We start from the raw sequence: 13,951 nt of genomic DNA on the forward strand, positions 1-13,951 counted from the left end.
GGGAGAGAGGAAGGAGAAAGAGAGGGAGGGAGAGAGGGAGAGAGGAAGGAGAAAGAGAGGGAGGGAGAGAGAGAGGAAGGAGAAAGAGAGGAGAGAGGAAGGAGAAAGAGAGTGAGGGAGAGAGGGAGAGAGGAAGGAGAAAGAGAGGGAGGGAGAGAGGAAGGAGAAAGAGAGCGAGGAGAGAGGGAGAGAGGAAGGAGAAAGAGAGGGAGGAGAGGAGAAAAAGAGGGAGGGAGAGAGGAAGGAGAAAGAGAGGGAGGAGAGAGGAAGGAGAGAGAGAGGGAGAGAGGAAGGAGAAAGAGAGGGAGAGAGGAAGGAGAAAAAGAGGGAGGGAGAGAGGAAGGAGAAAGAGAGTGAGGGAGAGAGGCAGAGAGGAAGGAGAAAGAGAGGGAGGGAGAGAGGAGGGGGAAAGAGAGCGAGGGAGAGAGGGAGAGAGGAAGGAGAAAGAGAGGGAGGGAGAGAGGAAGGAGAAAGAGAGCGAGGGAGAGAGGGAGAGAGGAAGGAGAAAGAGAGGGAGAGAGGAAGGAGAAAAAGAGGGAGGGAGAGAGAGAGAACGGAGAAAGAGAGGGAGGGAGAGAGGGCGAGAATTAATCAAATCAAATTCAAGTTTATTTGTCATGTGCACTGAATACAACAGGTGTAGACCTTACAGTGAATTGCTTACTTACAGACTCTAACCAATTGTGCAAAAAAAGGTATTAGGTGAACAATAGGTAGGTAAAGAAATAAAACAACAGTAGAAAGACAGGCTATTTACAGTAGCGAGGCTATAAAAGTAGCGAGGCTACATACAGACACCGGTTAGTCAGACTTATTGAGGTAGTATGTACATGTAGATATGGTTAAAGTGACTATGCATATATGATGAACAGAGAGTAGCAGTAGTGTAACAGAGGGGTTGGCGGATGGTGGGTGGGACACAATGCAGATAGCCCGGTTAGCCAATGTGTGGGAGCACTGGTTGGTCGGCCCAATTGAGGTAGTATGTACATGAATGTATAGTTAAAACCTGTTGAGGACAGACGTTCCGCTACCAATATCCAATGGTAGAGCGTGGCGCGAAATACAAAACCTCAAAAATGCTATAATTTCAATTTTTCAAACATACGACTATTTTACACCATTTTAAAGACAAGACTCTCATTAATCTAACCACATATTCCGATTTCAAAAAGGCTTTACAGCGAAAGCAAAACATTAGATTATGTTAGGAGAGTACACAGCCAAAAATAATCACACAGTCATTTTCCAAGCAAGCATATATGTCACATAAACCCAAAACACAGCTAAATGAAGCACTAACCTTTGATGATCTTCATCAGATGACACTCCTAGGACATTATGTTATACAATACACGCATGTTTTGTTCAATCAAGTTCATATTTATATCCAAAAACAGCTTTTTTACATTAGCATGTGATGTTCAGAACATGCATTCCCACCCTAAACTTCCGGTGAATTTACTAAATTACTCATCATAAACATTGACAAAATACATAACAATTATTTTAAGAATTATAGATACAGAACTCCTTTATGCAATCGCTATGTCAGATTTTAAAATAGCTTTTCGGCGAAAGCACATTTTGCAATATTCTGAGTACATAGCTCAGCCATCACGGCTAGCTATTTTGACACCCGCCAAGTTCGACGCTCACTAAACTCAGAATTACTATTAGAAAAATGGTATTACCTTTGCTGATCTTCGTCAGAATGCACTCCCAGGACTGCTACTTCAACAACAAATGTTGTTTTTGTTCCAAATAATCCATAGTTATGTCCAAATACCTCAGTTTTGTTCATGCTTGCGAGACAAAAAAAATCTAAATGTTCCTTTACCGTAATTAGAAGCATGTCAAACGCTGTTTAAAATCAATTTTTATGGTATTTTTCTCGTAAAATAGCGATAATATTCCAACCGGACAATAGTGTATTCATTCAAAGAGGAAAGAAAAAACAGCATGGCCGCGGGACCGCGCATCTCCAATCTCTTTGTTACTAGGCAGACCACTGACAAACTGTGCTAGTATACTCTGCCCAGAGACAGGAGACGCCTCAATCCGCTTTCTGAAGGCTTTAGAGAGCCAATGGAAGCCTTAGAAAGTGCTTCGGAACAGCTCAGATACTGTAGTTTCTATAGAGAACCAAAAGAAGAACTACAAATTTACAGACAGGCCACTTCCTGCTTGGAATCTTCTCAGGTTTTTGCCTGCCATATGAGTTCTGTTATACTCACAGACACCATTCAAACAGTTTTAGAAACTTCAGAGTGTTTTCTATCCAAATCTGCTAATAATATGCATATTCTCGTTTCTGGGCAAGAGTAGTAACCAGTTTAAATCTGGTACGTTTTTTTCATCCGGCCGTGAAAATACTGCCCCCTATCCACAACAGGTTAGTGACTATGCATATATGATAAACAGAGAGTAGCAGCAGCGTAAAAAGACGGGTTGGGGGGGCACACAATGCAAATCGTCCAGGGAGCCATTTGATTACCTGTTCAGGAGTCTTATGGCTTGGGGGTAAAAACTGTTGAGAAGCCTTTTTGTCTTAGACTTGGCACTCCGCTACCGCTTGCCATGCGGTAGTAGAGAGAACAGTCTATGACTGGGGTGGCTGGGGTCTTTGACAATTTTTAGGGCCTTCCTCTGACACCGCCTGGTGTAGAGGTCCTGGATGGCAGGCAGCTTAGCCCCAGTGATGTACTGGGCCGTACGCACTACCCTCTGTAGTGCCTTGCGGTTAGAGGCCGAGCAATTGCCGTACCAGGCAGTGATGCAACCAGTCAGGATGCTCTCGATGTTGCAGCTGTAGAACCTTTTGAGGATCTCAGGACCCATGCCAAATCTTTTTAATTTCCTGGGGGGAATAGACTTTGTCGTGCCCTCTTCACGACTGTCTTGGTGTGTTTGGACCATTCTAGTTTGTTGTTGATGTGGACACCAAGGAACTTGAAGCTCTCAACCCGCTCCATTACAGCCCCGTCGATGAGAATGAGGGCGTGCTCGGTCCTCCTTTTCCTGTAGTCCACAATCAGTCTTGGTTATGTTGAGGGATAGGTTATTATTCTGGCACCACCCGGCCAGGTCTCTGACCTCCTCCCTATAGGCTGTCTCGTTGTTGTCGTGATCAGGTCTACCACTGTTGTGTTGTCTGCAAACTTAATGATTGTGTTGAAGTCATGCCTGGCCATGCAGTCATGGGTGAACAGGGAGTACAGGAGGGGACTGAGCACGCACCCCTGGGGAGCTCCAGTGTTGAGGATCAGCATGGCAGATGTGTTGCTACCTACCCTCACCACCTGGGGGCGGCCCGTCAGGAAGTCCAAGATCCAGTTGCAGAGGGAGGTGTTTAGTCCCAGGATCCTTAGCTTAGTGATGAGCTTTGAGGGTACTATGGTATTGAACGCTGAGCTGTAGTCAATGAATAGCATTCTCACATCTCACATTATGTTTTGCATAGTTGATATGTATTTTGTTTTCCTTCATTAGGCTACATGCTCTCTGCTCCTCAGAGAGACAGAATATGGAAGGAATATACAGATTGTCCTTGTGGATAGAAAGAGCAGATCGTTTTTGGTTCACTTCCTGGTAGCCACTGGAAGTCCCGTCCCCTGAACAGTGTGTTTGTTTGCAGCAGTATGAACAACAGCTGGTTTGATCATGAGTATAAATCTGAGGTCTTCTACACTGTTTGGGCCTGTAGCCCTGTACACGGAGATGGAGACTCACGCAGAGGAGAGATAGTGTCTTGTACTGCTGAGTGGATGATTGAGTGAAAATAAGGATCCTTAGTAAATCTAGCAGGCGTTAGGGAAACAAAACAGAGGAATATAGCATAATATGTTTTCCCACATGTCTCTACCACCATGCTGCTCTATGGCTGGCTGACTCTGTGGCATTGAGCTAGGGGCCAAATAGAGACAGCTGTTGTAGTGGAGCCAGTAGCAGCAGTCTTTGATAGTGTGTCTAATTTCAATATTTACTCCATTTACAGGTTTTACTCTGGTGGGTTTAGTTCCTATTGAGTTTTCCTTTACTCATCCCCACCTGTTTTCTCTCCCTCCCCCCTCTTGTTCTATCTACTGCTCCCTCTCTCTCTTCCTCTCCCATCTCTCTAAGATGCTCCTCCATAAGGAGAGAGTTACTGTCCATAAGGAGAGAGTTACTGTCCATAAGGAGAGGGTTACTGTCCATAAGGAGAGAGTTACTGTCCATAAGGAGAGAGTTACTGTCCATAAGGAGAGAGTTACTGTCCATAAGGAGAGGGTTACTGTCCATAAGGAGAGGGTTACTGTCCATAAGGAGAGAGTTACTGTCCATAAGGAGAGAGTTACTGTCCATAAGGAGAGAGTTACTGTCCATAAGGAGAGAGTTACTGTCCATAAGGAGAGAGTTACTGTCCATAAGGAGAGAGTTACTGTCCATAAGGAGAGAGTTACTGTCCATAAGGAGAGAGTTACTGTCCATAAGGAGAGAGTTACTGTCCATAAGGAGAGAGTTACTGTCCATAAGGAGAGAGTTACTGTCCATAAGGAGAGAGTTACTGTCCATAAGGAGAGGGTTACTGTCCATAAGGAGAGGGTTACTGTCCATAAGGAGAGAGTTACTGTCCATAAGGAGAGAGTTACTGTCCATAAGGAGAGAGTTACTGTCCATAAGGAGAGAGTTACTGTCCATAAGGAGAGTTACTGTCCATAAGGAGAGAGTTACTGTCCATAAGGAGAGGGTTACTGTCCATAAGGAGAGCGTTACTGTCCATAAGGAGAGAGTTACTGTCCATAAGGAGAGAGTTACTGTCCATAAGGAGAGAGTTACTGTCCATAAGGAGAGAGTTACTGTCCATAAGGAGAGGGTTACTGTCCATAAGGAGAGGGTTACTGTCCATAAGGAGAGAGTTACTGTCCATAAGGAGAGAGTTACTGTCCATAAGGAGAGTTACTGTCCATAAGGAGAGGGTTACTGTCCATAAGGAGAGGGTTACTGTCCATAAGGAGAGCGTTACTGTCCATAAGGAGAGAGTTACTGTCCATAAGGAGAGAGTTACTGTCCATAAGGAGAGCGTTACTGTCCATAAGGAGAGCGTTACTGTCCATAAGGAGAGAGTTACTGTCCATAAGGAGAGCGTTACTGTCCATAAGGAGAGCGTTACTGTCCATAAGGAGAGAGTTACTGTCCATAAGGAGAGAGTTACTGTCCATAAGGAGAGAGTTACTGTCCATAAGGAGAGGGTTACTGTCCATAAGGAGAGAGTTACTGTCCATAAGGAGAGAGTTACTGTCCATAAGGAGAGAGTTACTGTCCATAAGGAGAGGGTTACTGTCCATAAGGAGAGGGTTACTGTCCATAAGGAGAGAGTTACTGTCCATAAGGAGAGAGTTACTGTCCATAAGGAGAGAGTTACTGTCCATAAGGAGAGAGTTACTGTCCATAAGGAGAGAGTTACTGTCCATAAGGAGAGAGTTACTGTCCATAAGGAGAGAGTTACTGTCCATAAGGAGAGAGTTACTGTCCATAAGGAGAGAGTTACTGTCCATAAGGAGAGAGTTACTGTCCATAAGGAGAGAGTTACTGTTCAGTCAAGCCTGACAGATGGTGTCTTCATCCATCTGTCCCAGTATTACCTGCATGTACCATTGAGGTTTGTTGTGACATTTTAATGGATGGGACATATACTGTGAGGGTGGTCATGCTCCGTTAGTTCTTTACTCTTGTTCCTACAGAGGAAAATACGTTTCCTCATGATGGGTTTTCTGTCTTCACAGAGCTTCCAGTGTTCCCAAGGCTGATGCACCAAAGGTAAGTACACTCCAGTGAATGAATCAGATTTAAACAGTCACATTTATTATTTAGGATGAATGGATTCTGATAATGATTATTCGTTTTTAATTGGTATATTACCAGTTACCAGGATCATTTGTTTGAGCATGCTCACTGTGACCTTCTGAGACAATGTTACAGCACGTTGTGATTGGCTGTTATGGGCATTATGCAACGCTAGGGAATAATATGCTGCTGATAGCTCTGAGGCACATACTATACTGCTGGGGAGCATTGCTGTGTAGTTTGCTATATGAGTTTGCTATATGAGTTTGCTGTGTAGTTTGCTATATGAGTTTGCTATATGAGTTTGCTGTGTGGTTTGCAGTGTGTGAGTGTCGTGCATGTGTCCTCACCCCCCTATAGGACGAGCCACTGGAGATCATTAAGCCCGTGCCAATCACCCATCCAGCTCCGCCCTCCACCTTCACCAGCCCCTCCCCCCAACCCGGTGCTGCCTACAACAAGACGGCCCGCCCCTTTGGCGGGGGCAGCAGTGCGGGTGCAGTCACTTCCTCCCTGACCGCCCCAAAGGTGGCCTCCATCCCGTCTGCATCGTCTGCTTTCACCCCCGCCGCCCCCTCCTCCCAGCAGCCCCAGCCTCCCTTCCCACTAGCTAGCCGCTCCCGCTCCCCAGCCCCACCTAGCTCAGCCCCACCCCCCAGACCCGGCTCTGGCCGTTCCCCCTTCACCACCCCCTCCTCCACTCCCTCCTCTTCTTCCTCATCCTCCCCGGCCAGAATGACAGCCCCCTCCTCCAATCCCGGTGCTCCGCAGTCCTCTTGCTATAACACGCCAATTAACCTGTACTCCAATGCCAACGCCTGTGAGGTGGCCATAGGACAGAGGCGGGGCCTGTTGGAAGCCCAGGGTGTGGTGGTCGACCAGATCAAAGAACAGTTTAATGGGTGAGTGGCACTAACCTCAAACCCTCCTCTCACCTCTTCTCCTCCACTCTTCTCTCCTGTTACTTTCTTTATCTAACCAAACCCCTCAAATTCTCTTTTTGCTTCCTTTCACTTTCCAAGAAGATCAAGTGTGGGTAGGTAGGTGGTTTAATGTTATTACCATGGACCATTTGACTTTTGAGCTCAAAAGACCGACATGGCCATGTTAGGTATGACCACCTGGACTGGTGTAGTGTACTGGGAACATGTTTCTGTCTCACATCCCATAAATCCTGTGTGTTGTTGTCAGGTTTACAGAGAGATGTAGTTCACTTCACTGCCAGTCTGGATGATGTTTGAGGCCACAAGTAGCTGTTAACCAACCCCAGCTACCTACGCATACTTTGAACCCAGCTCATCCCAACCCAACCCAGCCCATCCTAACCCAGCCCATCCTAACCTAACCCAGCCCATCCTAACCCAACCCAGCCCATCCTAACCCAGCTCATCCCAACCCAACCCAACCCAGCCCAACCCAACCCAGCCCAACCCAACCCAGCCCATCCTAACCCAGTCCATCCTAACCCAGCCCAGCCCATTCTAACCCAGCCCATCCTAACCCAACCCACCCCCTCCTAACCCAGCCCATCCTAACCCAGCCCAGCCCATTCTAATCCAGCCCATCCTAACCCAGCCCATCCTAACCCAGCCCATCCTAACCCAGCCCAGCCCATTCTAACCCAGCCCATCCTAACCCAACCCACCCCATCCTAACCCAGCCCAACCCAGCCCATCCTAACCCAGCCCATCCTAACCCAGCCCATCCCATCCTAACCCAGCCCATCCTAACCCAGCCCATCCTAACCCAGCCCATCCTAACCCAACCCAGCCCATCCTAACCCAACCCAGCCCATCCTAACCCAACCCAACCCATCCTAACCCAACCCATCCTAACCCAACCCAACCCAGCCCATCCTAACCCAGCCCATCCTAACCCAGCCCATCCTAACCCAGCCCATCCTAACCCAACCCATCCTAACCCAGCCCATCCTAACCCAACCCATCCTAACCCAGTCCATCCTAACCCAGCCCATCCTAACCCAGCCCATCCTAACCCAGCCCATCCCAACCCAGCCCATCCCAACCCAGCCCATCCCAACCCAGCCCAGCCTAACCCAGCCCATCCTAACCCAGCCCATCCTAACCCAACCCAGCCCAGCCTAACCCAGCCTATCCTAACCCAACCCAACCCAGCCCAGCCTAACTCAGTCCATCCTAACCCAACCCAGCCCAACCCATCCTAACCCAACCGAGCCCATCGTAACCCAACCGAGCCCATCCTAACCCAACCCAATCCAGCCCAGCCTAACCCAACCCAACCCAGCCCAGCCTAACCCAGCCCATCCTAACCCAACCCAGCCCAGCATAGCCCAACCCAGCCTAACTTAGACCAGCCCAGCCTAACCCAGCTCAGCGTAGCCCAACCTAGCCCAGCCTAACCTAGCCCAGCCTAGCCCAGCCAAGGCCAGCCTAACCCAGCCTAGCGTAACCCAGCCTAGCCCAACCTAGCCTATCCAAACCAGCCTAGCCCAATACAGCCTTGCCCAATCCAGACTAGCTCAGACCAACCCAGCCTAGCCTAGCCCAACCCAGCCTAGCCCACCCTAGATAAACCTAGCCCAGCCCAAACCAGCCTAGGCCAACCCAGCCTAGCCCAGCTTTAACCAGCCTAGCCCAGCCCAACCCAGGCCAACCCAGCCTAGCCTAGCTCAGCCTAGCCCAGCCTAACTCAGCCCAAACCAGCCTAGGCCACATCAGCCTAGTCCAACCCAGCCCAAACCAGACTAGCTCATCCCAAACCAGCCTAGCTCAGCCCAAACCAGCCTAGGCCAACCCAGCCTAGCCCAGCTCAGACCAAACCAGCTCAGACCAAACCAGCGTAGTACAAACCAGCCTAGGCCAAACCAGCCTAGCCAACCCAGCCTAGCCCAACCCAGCCTAGCTTATCCCAGCCCAACCCAGCCTAGCCCACCCTGCCTCCCTTTAATTGATAATAGAGTTTATAGCTTTGCCAAGTAGTCTGGCTCTGATTCTGTCTGACGTCTTGTTGTTGTGTCGACTTAGACACTTCTTTTCTAATTATCCCAGCGTACTGGCAGCTCTGGGCTGGAGCAGCTCTTTATTGGGGTGGTTCTCAGGCCAGAGGATAGGAAGTACACTAGTAACATGTGTTTTAGACTAGTCTACCAATGTAGTCCACTGATGCAAATGGTATTAGTTATGTTTCACAGCTGAATAATCAAATCACATCAAATGTATTTATAAAGCCCTTCTTACATCAGCTGATATCTCAAAGTGCTGTACAGAAACCTAGCCTAAAACCCCAAACAGCAAGCAATGCAGGTGTAAAAGCACAGTGGCTAGGAAAAACTCCCTTGAAAGGCCAGAACCTAGGAAGAAACTTAGAGAGGAACCAGGCTATGAGAGGTGGCCAGTCCTCTTCTGGCTGTGCCAGGTTGAGATTATAACAGTACATGGCCAAGATGTTCAAATGTTCATAGATGACCTGCAGGGTAAACTAATAATAATCACAGTGGTTGTCGAGGGTGCAACAGGTCAGCACCTCAGGAGTAAATGTCAGTTGGCTTTTCATAGCCGATCATTCAGAGTATCTCTACCGCTCCTGCTGTCTCTAGAGAGTTGAAAACAGCAGGTCAGGGACAAGGTAGCACGTCCGTTGAACAGGCCAGGGTTCCATAGCCGCAGGCAGAACAGTTGAAACTGGAGCAGCAGCACGGCCAGGTGGACTGTGGACAGCAAAGAGTCATCAGGCCAGGTAGTCCTGAGGCATGGTCCTAGGGCTCAGGTCCTCCGAGAGAGAGAGAGAAAGAAAGAAAGAAAGAAAGAAAGAAAGAAAGAAAGAAAGAAAGAAAGAAAGAAAGAAAGAATTAGAGAGAGCATACTTAAATTCACACAGGACACGGGATAAGACAGGAGAAATACTCCAGATATAACAGACTGACCCTAGCCCCCCGACACATAAACTACTGCAGCGTAAATACTGGAGGCTGAGACATGAGGGGTTATAATAGAGTATAATAGAGACTTCATGCCACTTACCTCTAGGCACTTTGGTTGTCATCTCAGTCTGTACTGCATACTGTAATACCTTCTCTGAGTTATTATATGATCTTTCACCTTCCTACCTTCTAAAACGGTTTTGGCTAGAAGGGTTACAGCTTATGTCAAAATTGACTTTTTGTAGCAAGTTAGACCTTATGCAGCAGGTTAGTACAATTAATGTAGCAGGTTAAGAGAATTAGTTTAAGGTTAGGAAAAGGGTTAGGGTTAGGTAAAATGCACAAAAACTTTGAGGAACGACAATTTTACATAAACTGTATCTCATCTAGCCAATAACCACCTAAACCCCCCAGACTTCCCCGTCTGCTTGTACAGGCTACAGGTATAGTAGAAGCATGTGTGTTCAGCCGCATCCTGTGTGTGTGTTTCTCTCTGGGTGTCTGCTCGCCCATCATCTCAGAAAGGTCCATGTGGTTTTAGGACCCAGTTGAATCACTGCTCTTCTCTTTTCCTGCTCCTTTACTTTGTTTCATCCTCTTCTCCTCTCTTTTCTCTTTCCGCAGGAGGGGGAGGAGGAAGAGACCAAGTTAGTGTTGTAACAGTGACACTGTCTGCTAGCTCTTTGACTGTGGGATGTGATTATCAGTGCTGTCCTGCTACACATGATGACTGCAGTACAGTTAGATTAGTACAGTAGACATGCTGGCGCCTCTCTGCCATAACCCTCATAAATCTCCCTCATATACTTACTGTCTAAAGCCTAAATCATAGTCCACAGACGCTGAGACGTGATAGTCCAGCATCCTATTGTGACATAGCAACACGGCTCTGAGACCACCATCCGCGGGCGAAGCACAGCCCTCTGCTCACCTCCCCTCAATTCTCAACCAACGCGGCTCCGGTACGCATCCTATATCATTTGAATGTGTTGACAGTTGGAAAAATTGCTTGAACTCCGCTGACAAAGTATGAAAACCAACGGTCTAATATTCTAGAAGACTGCTGTGTGTACGTGTACACGTTTTGGACTATGACAGGCGCTTTACACACTCATTTCACAACACAAAACAACCTGCAAAGCCACCCTGTAAATAACACACAGCCATAAGCCATAATAAGCCTTGTGGTCCACTGAGGCCAGTTCATTCTGTTCATTCATGCTCTGTGTGTGTAATGGCATCCCGGCCCGGTCCGTGTGGGATAACCAGTGTATTTACACCCAGGCTGCGTTTCAAATGTCACCCTATTCTCTTTATAGTGCACTACCTTTGACCGGAGCCCATAGGCTCTATAAAAGGTGATGCATCCCCACCAGACCCACCACCAGGCTCCAGACTGCAACCCAGAGCCCTGTAGGCTGACCTGTCACCACTCAGCAGGGCTACTGAACCCTGTCCCTGCATCTGTCCCCCTCCGTCTGCCACCGTGCCACTCTGTTTACCCAAGGCCATTCATTAATTACCAGCCAGGACCGTCACAATCTGACCCCTCTCGCCCCATTCACTTAGAATACACTCAGAGACACACAGTCAAATAGCACTGAGCTCACACGCAGAACACTCAGACACACTTCACTTGCCCCAAGTGCAGAAATCCACTTGTAATGTAATAAACAGACATCTTGAGATGTGTGTCTAAACATGATATAATTGAGGACAGGAATACAAACAATGTATCCATTCTGGTCCTGAGCTCAATGTAATGTGCGGCTCAGTGGTTCCCCCTTGTGACGAGAGATGGTAACTTTTACCTGGGTTTCTAACTGTATTATACATACAATATCACTATTTAATAGTTTTAAATCAATTCCCCAAAATACAAACTACTTCACCAGTTTATTCAGCTGATCAATAATCCATGAAGCATATTTCCCCCTACTACTAAAACCATTGTCATGTTATGATATGTTTGTCTCTGAGTTAACGCCACGATGCACTGTATGTGGGCTGAATCAGGTCATGTGTGTCATGTCATCTTCATAAGGGTTTTAAAGCTGGTCATTGCAGTTAGTTTGAATCGATAGTCAGCTGACTACTGCTCTGCTGTTTTTAGTGTAACTGCTGGTTCTGATAGTGGGCCTCCGGGAATTCTTAAGTAAGTATAGCCTGTAACAGCAGTAACTGAAAGGTAGCTGGTTCGAATCCCTGAGCTGACAAGGTAAAAATCTGTCGTTCTGCCCCTGAACAAGGCAGTTAACCCACTATTCTCCGGTAGCCGTCATTGTAAATAAGAATGGCCTAGTTAAATAAAGAAAAATAAAAAACAAACAGCAAAACTGATACTTTAGATCCAAAGAGTTTTACATCTGGTTTATTCTATCAAACAATATTCAATCTTTCAAGTTTTCTTCTCCTTCTATTTTCCATTCTTACCACCTTCTCAATGTCCGTGTGCAGAGTCCCCCCAAAGACTGTCCTTAGGAGGTACAGTAATGGAACATCTAGCCGTGGACACGTAGTGAATGTGTGTATGTTTGTCTTGTCTAAGTATACCTGTATACATTGGGAGTACGAGTGTATTTGTCTGTACCAGTGTGTGAACGAGAACAAATGTTGTACTTGTGTTATTCTACTATATAAAAGCATTAATGAATGTAGTAAATGAATCTGAATCATTAGGGAATAATAAAGTAATTATTAAGAGTGATTTTTATGAATGCTGAGTGGTAATGATAATTGTAAATGAATGTTAATGATGATGAGGACTTTAATACTTATTCTGTGTGTGGTCTCAGGAACAAAGTTGAACCAGAGTTGATCCACGCCTCGCCCCTCAGCGAGGCCAGTAAGAAGCGTCTGATCGAGGACACAGAGGACTGGCATCCTCGCACCGGAACCTCCCAGTCCAGGTCCTTCAGAATCCTGGCTCAGATCACCGGCACAGAGAAAGGTGGGTACCCCCTTTGCACCTTACCCCAATACCCTGAGGCATAATGACACCCTAGTTACTGGGTAACCTGGCACAATGGGACTAGGAAATATAAATCTATCCTAACTAGATCATTGTGATCTTACAGTCGTATCCCTCTGAAGTGACCATTTTGGCTTTGCCTTTTCCCCTAAGGGAAAGGTTACATGAGTAGACTGTAGTACAGATTACAACAGTGCTGCATGATAGTCCGTGTAGTGCACAGGGTGGGAAATTAACACCAGCCATCAGCAAAATGCTGGTAGATTTGAGCATTGGCTGGTAGAATATCTATTCTTCCCAGCCACATTGACGGGTGGTCGAACAGAGCATTTGGAGCATAAAAAAAGAATCCAAAGCCCACGTGTAGAAAAAATACAAAATGTGTGTGTTTGTCAGCTCTGGAAAGGGGAATCTCAACGCTACAGTGGTGAAAGCGGGTTGGGTACAGTGTTTTCTGTAATTTAGCTTAATTCTTTGAAATTAGGGCATCCACCAGCCATTTCCCACCCTGGTAGTGTAGCTCTGTCTGTGTGTTCTGGTCCCCCTGGCACAGCTCTGTCTGTGTGTTCTGGTCCCCCTGGCACAGCTCTGTCTGTGTGTTCTGGTCCCCCTGGCACAGCTCTGTCTGTGTGTTCTGGTCCCCCTGGCACAGCTCTGTCTGTGTGTTCTGGTCCCCCTGGCACAGGTCTGTCACTGGTGTTCTGGTCCACCTGGCACAGCTCTGTCACTGTGTTCTGGTCCCCTGGCGCAGCTCTGTCTCAGGGCCTCAGCATCCATCTCTTTGTCATCACCCCAGCCCTGTGTGTGTTAGACCTGCTCTGCTGATACAAACTGACATGGAGCTGACAAGGAGCAGGGCATTAGAAGTCATTCTCTATTCCACACATAGGCTGTTACTTATACAATGTTTAATATGTGCAGGGCTGTTGATGCAAATGAGTGCTGGAGAGTGGTTTGTACTTGCCTGGCTACCCATCCACATCACTCCAGCCAAATGCCACACCCACTAACATTTCTTCTCCACGATAAGTTTGGATTTGAGAATGCTGACGGGTTGGGGCAGAGCTGGCTTACACGAATCATGAGTCACAGGTTTTTTTTCTATAGGTATATTTTTTATCAATATCTACTTGATTAAAATGAGCATTTAAAAAGCAGTAGCATCACTCTCTTTTTGTCTGGTCACCCCATGGCCTCCCGAGTGGCCAGTGGTCTAAGACACTGCATCTCAATGCAGTCACTACAGACCCTGG

The 13,951-nt window shown here is 47.1% G+C and overlaps 1 protein-coding gene across 3 annotated transcripts in view; it reads left to right on the forward strand.

The window, feature by feature from the left end:
- LOC106568185 (PDZ and LIM domain protein 5) overlaps window positions 1-13,951 on the forward strand; it is a 112,588-nt gene that overhangs the window by 86,308 nt on the left and 12,329 nt on the right. Inside the window, exons 4-7 of one of the 3 annotated variants that reach the window (XM_014138301.2) lie at window positions 5,766-5,799; window positions 10,352-10,374; window positions 12,185-12,211; window positions 12,523-12,677. In XM_014138301.2, coding sequence (XP_013993776.1) covers window positions 5,766-5,799; window positions 10,352-10,374; window positions 12,185-12,211; window positions 12,523-12,677 — 239 coding nt within the window. Of the gene's footprint in view, window positions 1-5,765; window positions 5,800-6,186; window positions 6,729-10,351; window positions 10,375-12,184; window positions 12,212-12,522; window positions 12,678-13,951 lie in introns of all 3 variants that reach the window. The other 2 variants (XM_014138300.2, XM_014138302.2) reach the window with 2 other exon arrangements.

Source organism: Salmo salar, chromosome ssa13 (genome assembly GCF_905237065.1).
Source record: "Salmo salar chromosome ssa13, Ssal_v3.1, whole genome shotgun sequence".
Classification (NCBI taxonomy): Eukaryota; Metazoa; Chordata; class Actinopteri; order Salmoniformes; family Salmonidae; genus Salmo; species Salmo salar.